The 9,174-nt window shown below is 52.8% G+C and overlaps 1 protein-coding gene across 1 annotated transcript; it reads left to right on the top strand.

Moving 5' to 3' along the window:
- Positions 1-6,566: 6,566 nt before the first annotated feature.
- NANOS3 (nanos homolog 3 (Drosophila)) lies at positions 6,567-7,115 on the top strand. The gene has a single exon (XM_004688244.1). The coding sequence runs from the start codon at positions 6,567-6,569 to the stop codon at positions 7,113-7,115; it is 549 nt and encodes a 182-aa protein (XP_004688301.1).
- Positions 7,116-9,174: the final 2,059 nt, after the last annotated feature.

The following is a 9,174-nucleotide window of genomic DNA, read 5'->3' as shown; positions in this document are numbered from 1 at the left end:
GTCCCCCTCTGTCATTACCGACGGCGGCTGCAGGGTATTTTCTGGGGCCAAGGCTTACACACAGGAACACGCCCTCCAAAACTGGCTATGAAAAAGAAAAAATGGCCCCGAGCCCCACTGTTGGGGAGCCCTTTTAAAGGAGCCTTTCCCGAGGACCTTCTCAGGAGGGCATGATGGGGGGTAGAAGGGGATGGAGAAGACCATTAATTGACAAATAGGAGCTGAAAAGTAACCCCGCATACACTCCACTTCAGTTCATTTCTTTCCTACCCATTCCGCATTGCCTCAGAGTGCTTACAGATAGAGCCACAATTAGTACTACTGAAGTGCTAGTAAGATCCCCAGTGCACACTCCAAGACATATATCACCTCATTATTACTTGCATCACCTGCAAGTATGTTGCTACACCCAAATGCACACATAGTCACCCACAATAACACTGCCACGTGGGCACACATGGCACACACATCTCTTGAACAATAAGGGCTGCCACTCATATAAACACTGCCACACAGAAAAACTCAGCTGCCACCAGTGATAGGCCACAACAGGCACAGCCTTGCACATGGACACACATAGTTCTCTATAGCACACAGATGCTCACTGTCTGCATGGGCACCCACATTCGTCTGTTACCCAGAATAATCGTGACAACTACAGATATGTAAGTCTCCCAACACAGATAGGCACTACTGTACACAAGAACACAGACACGCACAACTAGACATTCGAGGGTCCATCCACAGTTAGATAAACACAAACACATATATTGAACAAGGCCTGACAGATGGTGACAATGGAAAACATGACCCTCCTGGACAAGCATTATAACACTGTCACCCATGAACAGATATGAATACACTAATGGTTATCTAAGCCCACTGTCACTCCACCCTACAGACCAGACAGTGACACACAGACAGACACAATAACTTATACACACAGACCCAAAGGAATGAAACACAGGAATGCCAGAAATCCACAGCAATGAGTATCCTTTACATCCTAGTACCTGTGGCCCAAGAGATCAAAATCCCTGCCCTTTTAAAGCTGACACTTTAGTGAAGGAGGGGGTGGTTGTGGGGGGAACCACCATCATCACATGACACACTACAGTCAACCACAGTGACACTGACAGGTGCCAGACACCCCCATACAATAGGCGACCTGTAGGGCCTGGAGGTGGCTCAAGGAGTTAAGGCTCAGATGAAGCTGTCCACAGCCACCACAGCAGGAGTTGGATCTGCAGCCAGGGAGCTGACCCACATTGTGTGGCAGACCTCTCTTGTCTTACCCGCTGCTCCCCTCAGCAGTGTATTTCAGTCAATCTACCTGTTGTGCTTCCCACTGTCTCTGGTGACTCCTCTCACCTACCCACTGCACTTCTGGCCTACACCCCAGCACTTATATGCATAAAAAATAAAATCTTTTTTAAAAAAGATGGCTGACAGGTCGACCTGCATTAGCCTGCTACATATCTAATCACACTGAACTCTGTACACAAACAAACCCACCAGAGCCAATGTGTGCCCCCACCCCCCCGCATGTAGACAACCACCTACTACAGCACACCTCTGGGAACTTACCTGGACTTAGAGATACCCACAGACCCCTTAAGACAGCCAAGCTGAGTAACTTGGACACAAACCTCTGTAGACTCCCAGTAACAGGTCCGTAAGATGCCGATGCCAGTGTTTTTACAGAGGGGGTTCACCTAGACCCAGAACCAACCAAGGTCATTCTGCACCACTGACCTCCGTAGAAGTGTCTGAATTTCCTATTAACCTGCCACAGGCTGCCTCCACAGTCTCCAACCCTGGACTTGCTTCTTCTTGCCTCCCACAGCCCTGCCCCACATCTGGTGGCCACGGGTAGGAAGCTCTGACTCCTGGCCCACTGGCAGCCCCCTGGTCTGGGGTCCAGTGCAGAGGGCCCTACCTAAAAGGCCAGTAGGCAGCAGGAGAGGAAGCCCATGGGGTGGAATGGGGAGGGCAGGTGGGAACCTCAGGGATTACGCAGTGATCACAGAAATAAGAAGCCCCTTGCCCAAAAGTCTAGACATACTGCATCATCAACAGGAGCATACATGGGAGCCCCCCCATGTGTGCTTTGGCTGCACACCCCACCTGACACCTCCCTGTGTGCCCCTTCTCAGTTCACACACACGTGAGGCCGCATTGAGACATAGGCAGACTGGGGCACATACAAGGGTACACTTGCAGGGACACCTGCATGGACATACATACACACACACAGACACACAGAGGCCTCCAGACACTCCCTGGAAACCCCAAACTCCTGACCTCATTCATCCCCATACCACCCCTCCACCTTATTCTTCAACTTGATAGCAGAGCTGCCTCCATCTCATACCCAACTGGTTCCACTGGACCTCTCACCCCAGATTCTGCCAACTCCCTTGCCTTCCTGTAGCTCAGGATGTGGTTGGGGGTGGGGCAGGCCCTGGGTCAGCATGCCTTCTGGAGGGTTTGCCCCACTCCACAAGCAGCAGCCCCTGGTCAGATAGACCCTCCCATATGGGTGTACAAACCCTTGACACTTAGGATAAGGGAGAAGCAGAACTAGGGTTGGATATCCCTGAGGAGCATGGGTGCCTTACACCTACAAGCCAGGGTTTTGGGGGTGGCTGGAGACAGCCCGGCCTCCATCCTGCTGGGCTTCAACGGCAGAAGCCCAACCTGTTCCCCCAGCAGGCCTCGGGCACTTGGTGGGAAGAACTTTTAGCCTTTAAGCCCCTAAGTACAGACAATAAATCCCAGACAGACAAGGGTAACCTTTTGCCTAGGGTCTGTCCCCTGGAAGAGACAGGTCGAGAGACACAGAGTGGAAATCTGGTGTAAAGAAAAGTTCCAGACATGGATTGGGAGACTCAGATGAACAGATCAGCGAAGGGTTCAGGCGGACCCAGACAAACGCAGAGGGCGGGAAACCCGCACAAACCTCTGCAGACAAAGGCAGACAGCCCCGAGGTCGGACCCAGACAGCCCCGCCCCGCTGGGGATGGGTCTGCGGCCGTGTACCTCCTCCCACCCCGCCCCCTGGCTGGAGACCCCGCCCATCACCTCCGCGCTGCCTTGCTGACAAACCTTCCAGGCCTGCGGGAGGCACTCCCGGGACCTTTCTCCTTGGTAGGTCAAAGTCAAAATGCTAAAGGAAGCAGGAGAAGAGGAGGCACGGAAAGAAACGGATTTTGGGGAGCTCCGCCTCCACACCACCCCCTAGAGTGCTTCATGCTGGTTGACACCCGAATTCTAGCTTCATTTCACCAAGAACAAAGCTTTTGAGGAAACGGGAGTTTGCTCCAAACTTAGAACCTCACCTTCTTCTAGGATAAGATGGGTATCTTAATAATAGGGTGTGCTGTATGTAAAGCATCATTGTTATTATAGCATTGCAATTACTAACCCTACCCACCCATCCCACGTTGGTGGGCTGGAATTGTAAGCATTGTCCTTGTGGGGACTGCTGTCCTCAAGGCAGGAGACCACCCATGCGCCTTTGGTCTGGATCCTTTCTGAGGGTAAGGAAGCAGCCCCAGCCACCAAACACTCCCCGCATCAGAATAGGGGCCCTGCTGGCCAGGTGGGGTGCATGGGCCCCCCAGGGAGGGCACCCCACACAGAGCTCCAAACATCAGTAGGCTAGAAGATGACTCAACCCAGCCCCGGGGTAAAAGGCAAGTACTGGAATGGGCCCCATGAGCTGGATTTCATGGGGACAAGTCTTTCCTGGAAGGGGAGTGGGCTGGGGGGGGGCTTAATGGGTGGGTTTGGGGTAGATCCTGTCAGGGTGGACTCTAGAGGGGTTGGATTCCTTGCCAGTGGCCTTGGGGGCCCAAGTTCTTAGGGAAGATGACAGTGGGGGTCTAAGCAGCAGGCTTTAGCTTAGGGGGTGGGTTTTAGGGGTTGTGTTGTAGGGTGGGAATCTATATGGGAGCCCTAGGAAAAGGTAGGTTTTGAGGGAAGGGGGTCTTGGGAACTAACCTTGGTCCATGGCTTCTGTGGGTCAGGTCTTAGGAAACTTGCTGTAGATGGACATTCGGGGTGTGTGTGTGGTAGTTTTGGGGGCTAGAGCGGTCTCATCTGTCCACCAAGAGATGCTGTAGGATTCACTCATATTCAGTACATTTGGTACATTTGACCTATTTTAGGTTTAGGCCAGGAAATGTTCTCAGTACCCGCCTTAGTGAAAATGGGAAGGGATTACTGGAATGTGAACACCCCTCCACTGGGTGGGGTAGCCTCCACTTTTCCCCCTCTCTGCAGGCAGGTGGGGCCCAGGGGTTAGTAGCTGCAGAGCTGCCCTGGTGTAGGGATCTAGGAGGGAGGGCACCCAGGTGCTAGGGGCCAACTCCCTGTAACTCCCAGAGGGCAGGGGGGACTCATGAAGAAATGGGAGGGTAGTAGCATCTAGCCAGTGGGAACCTGAGCCAGGTTTGTCTGCAGTCTATTTTGCAGCCCGAGTGTCACTGCCACCAGGGTAGCTCTGAGATTCGGCAGATGGCCTAAGCTCTGTTGCCTGGAGACTGCCAGACTGCCCCCTCTTAACTTCCTCCCTGCTCAGTGGACTGGAAGTGGGGGGGGGGGTGGTACTATGGGAGGTGGGGGCTGGCAGCTGCATTTGCAAAGTGGAGACTCTGAGAACACCCCAAGGCTGTTGTGATTCACAGTCTCACAAACAATTGTGCCCAGACACCAAGTGGTTCACTTAAGGTATTACATTGTATTAAAATGACTTGTTTATCTGTGTTGCATGGATGCCCTGGGTCAGAACTGCCTGGTCTAGCCGCTAGACATCTTAGGGCCACTGGGAATGCCTCCTCCCTCTTTTATTATTAGCTGTGCCTTTGGCCTCAGTTTCCCAAACCTACAAATGGGAGTAATCTGCCTCTTGCAAAGCTGTTTTGAGTGTTACTTGAGGAGTCAAGCAGAGTGCCCTGTGCTGCTACATCTGGTTACAAAGATTACTTCAGTAGAGAAAAGAGACTTAAATATGTACTGTTACTAGAATAATTTGTTTCCTGCTTTTTCTAGGTCCCAGGGCAAACAGTTAGCACCAAGTAACTGCTGACTTACTGTTAATAGGTCCTTCTCTCCCTCTCAGGGCATCCCTCACAAGGGTTTGGGGGAACATTCAACCTGTCGGTGAGTTTGGGCAGCTCAGGCAAACCATCGACCGTTGAGTGGACCCCGAGGCCTGGAACTGCCAACCGCTCATCACAACCTCATAGCCAGGGGGAAGGGGAGCCATCCCTGCCTTTAGGTCACAGAGAAGGTCACAATCAACATTCATTGTTGTCGGTGGGTTGTGAGGACGGAGGCCAGACCCACCGAGGGATGAATGTCACTGTGGCTGGGCCAGACACAGCCTAAGGGCTATGGGGAGAAGGGGATGAGACACCCCTAGGCACCCCCACAAACTTGTTCAGCCACTACCTTGTCCTGACTTCACATTTCTCCCTTTGGGGAGGGCTAGTATCTGGGATCCTGGTGGAGGCAGGCTTTAGGCTGCATTTGGGGGATAAATCCTGGAAGGCTAGGGAAGAGGATCATAGGTCCTGACTGGGCTGCTGAAAAGCCTTTTTGAAAGGTGGTGGGGTGGGGCGGTGATCTGTGCTCCGGATGTAGAAGAAGGAATGGGGCAGGCATTGCCTCCCTTCTGTGTCCAAGCCCTCTGCCCAGCTTTCTCACCCTCCTGGCTCCTGCACACTTTCTCCCTGCTTGGCTCCCCACTTTCCACCATCCAGTCCACTAAGCCCTCCACCTTGGAGTCACACCACTTAGCCTTGGGGCTCTAATAAGTGGATGAGGGAGGAGGGCTTTTGTTTATCATTCAACATGCATACCTGCATTTATCCATTAAATGGGGGTTCCACTGAGACAGTGGATGTGAAAGCTCCCTGAATGAGACTAGATATGGGGGGCTTGGTTCTTGTCCCCCACCTCTCCAGGCCAGGTATCATCATTCCCCTTCCCCTTCCCAGGGTAAGGAGTAAGGGCAGCTCCCCCCACCCTTGCCAAAGAGCCCGGGGCACCTGGCCCCTCCCCCAGCCTGGAAAGGAAGAAAGAAGTTACTAAATTGCTGGTTAAATCAATGCTTGTCTATGGGGTGAGACTTCCTAACACTGCCCCCACTCCCATCACCTTGTGAGGCAATGGGGCTCCAGGCCTCTTCCAAGGATGGGCAGAAAGGCGTAGCCTTCCCAATGCCCTCTGGATCTGGGGAGGTAGCTCTAAGCTGCTGGTGCTTTCTGCAGCCTATGTCCTGTCACCCCCACCCCTTGCTCAGGGAACCCCCCCCACCCAGCCTGTACATTCCCTGGCAGGTGCTTATATCCCCCCTCCCAGCTGCAGCAGCCCCCCTGTGAGAGGAGACTCCTACAACCAGCTCCTCCCCCTTCACACCCTCTTGGAAGTATAAGGAGGGAACTGACAGCCCAGACTCAAAGGCTCCGGAGAGGGAGTGTGGAGAGAGAAAGGGGTAAGAAGCCCCTTGAGCAGGCAGGATCTTTCTCTGCCCCTTTGCCCGGCCACATCACTCAACCATGGGGACCTTCGATCTGTGGACAGATTACCTGGGTTTGGCACGTCTGGTGGGGGCTCTGCGTGGGCAAGAGGAACCTGAGGCCAGGCTGGATCCTCAACCAGAGCCAGCCCCAGGACCAGGGGATCAGAGGCCCAGCCCAGAATCCTCACCAGCTCCAGAACGCCTGTGCTCTTTCTGCAAACACAACGGCGAGTCCCGGGCCATCTACCAGTCTCACGTGCTCAAGGATGAGGCTGGCAGGGTGCTGTGTCCCATCCTTCGTGACTATGTGTGCCCCCAGTGCGGAGCCACACGTGAGCGGGCCCACACCCGCCGCTTTTGCCCACTCACTGGACAGGGCTACACCTCCGTCTACAGCTACACCACCCGCAACTCTGCTGGCAAGAGGCTGACCAGGCCAGACAAAGCGAGGACACCAGACTCAGGGCACCGCCGGGGAGGAGGAGCAGGAGCCGGAGGAGGAGGAGGAGGAGGTGCTTGTACAGGTGATAGGGGACCGGTTATGGATGCGCCTGTCCTGGAGACTGAGCTCCTGGAGCCTCTATGAAATGGAATTAACCCCAGTACTCTCTTCAGAGACTTGGGGTAGGGAGATAATCTATTGAGAAAGCTTAAAATACTATTCTAGTGTGGATAAGCTGGGCTGGGATTCACTGTGTGGCTTTGAACAAGGCATTCTCCTTTTCTGGGTCCATGGGGCAAATATTCCTTTTCCAGACATGGCGATCTGGCAAGGAGGCCCTGTGTTCAGCAGTGGGATCTGTGGGCAGGTGCAACAAAGATGCCAAGCCTGTTTGGCATTTGGGAGCTGTGTGGCCTGAGAGAAGTTGCTCAGCCTCTCTGAATTTTCTCTTCTTTATATGCCAAATAGTTCATTTGCCAGATAGCTTATGTGCCTGTTCTATGCCAAACGCTGGGCCGGGCTAGTAGTGAATAGGTAGGTGGCACAGAGGCAGTTAAAGCACCAGATGATGGGTCTAAGAAAACCTCAGATTAGATGAGAGGCAGTCCAGGAGGGCTTTCTGGAGAAAGTGACTTCTGGAAGCCTTACTCATTTTGGTGGAGGGTCAGATATGTGATCCAAGCACTCAGGCTTGCTCAGCAGTTTTGACAAGTTCAGTCTGTCTGGAATGGAGTGTGTGGATGTGTGGCGAGGGGGAGGTGTCAGATTTCAGGGACAGTAGGAAGGGCCTATAATTGCTCTTTTTGAGTCATGTAAAAAGTTTGGACTCTGGTACTTGGGAGCCACAGAAGTGGCCAGGCCAGGTCTTTGCATTAGTGAGTTAGAGGGTGACACTCTCGCCTCTCCTGGTATGGAGGCTGTTAGGTATGGGGACAGACCTGAGAGCACTGGAAGGAAAGGGGCAGATCTCTCAGACACAGCTGTTCAAGGAAAAAGCAAGGAGTCTTGGTCCCTTGGCACAACTCAGAAGATGAGTTAAAGCTTCCTTGAGCCCTGATCTGGTTGTCTTCATACTGTGCTCAACCTACCACATGGGGTCACCCCAATCTTGCTTACCGTATGTGGACAAACTACAGATTTCATTTCTACAGGTCTGAGTGGGGCTGGAATGCCTGTATTTCTAAAGGATTTCTAAATGATTCATGGTGATGTTGCTGTGATAAGGCTTTTGAGTAGCTGGAGCTTAAAAGGCAGTAGTTGGAGGCAAAAGATTTCAGCACTGGTGGAGTTTTAGAAGAGATACCCATTTTAGCAACTTTAATTGCCTGAGGGGAAGTCAGCCAACATTGGGAATCTGAAGGGGCTGTGACCCAGCTGCCCATTTGGGTGGTGCTCTCTTCCCCATCAGCCTATGAGTTCCTGAAGCAGGTGACTGGGTACAGTTTCCACACGGATGTGACAACTTGGTAAAAGTAAGAGACTGCCTCGGTGGTGAATTTCCTGAGTTTATTTTTTAAGATTGATTTATTTATACATACAGAACTGGGGTATAGGTCAGAGGTGGGGGTTGGTGAGAGGATTCACCAGAGACAGAGTGGGAAGCAGCTGACAGGTCAGTGCCATGTGGGTCACCTCCCTGGCTGGGGATCAAACTTGTGCTGCAGTGGCTAAGATAGCTTCATAGTGCTGTGCTTTAACCAGTTGTGCCACCAGGGAGGGTCCTGAGTTTTGATGAGGCTCTACTGGGAGACCAGGAAAGCTGAGGGGACATGGGGATGATGGTTCCTGAGTCTTGTCTTTTTCCCCTTAAGTCCCTTGCCTCCCCTGGTTTGAGGGAGTTCTCACCACTAAATACGGACATACAAAGGCTGCCTGAGAGCGGCCTCGCTGTAACATTGTGGGTGTAATAAATTTGGGGTCCCCAGAGCCCTGAGGTCTTGAGTAGGCAGCATGGTTGGCTGGAGTCCCAGTTTCTAGGCTTTGTGTTCCTCTCTAGGGGGACTGGTAGCTGTCCTGGTCCAGGAACAGCAGGGGGGTTGCCATTGTAGGATAAGCCCCCAGGTGGCGCCATAGCCCAGCAACCCAGCCAGTGGATCAGTTACTTTGGCCCCATTGAATTACTGTTTTTATTAAATGTTTTCCTCCTTCCTCCTCCACTCTTAAAATGCAGGTTCTAAAGGTGCTGGGAAGTCTTCTGGATCTT

Source organism: Condylura cristata, unplaced genomic scaffold (assembly GCF_000260355.1).
Source record: "Condylura cristata isolate star-nosed mole 26May11 unplaced genomic scaffold, ConCri1.0 scaffold00024, whole genome shotgun sequence".
Taxonomy (NCBI): domain Eukaryota; kingdom Metazoa; phylum Chordata; class Mammalia; order Eulipotyphla; family Talpidae; genus Condylura; species Condylura cristata.
The sequence above is the reverse complement of the archived record's forward strand: the minus strand, read 5'-3'. Positions and strand labels throughout refer to the sequence as shown.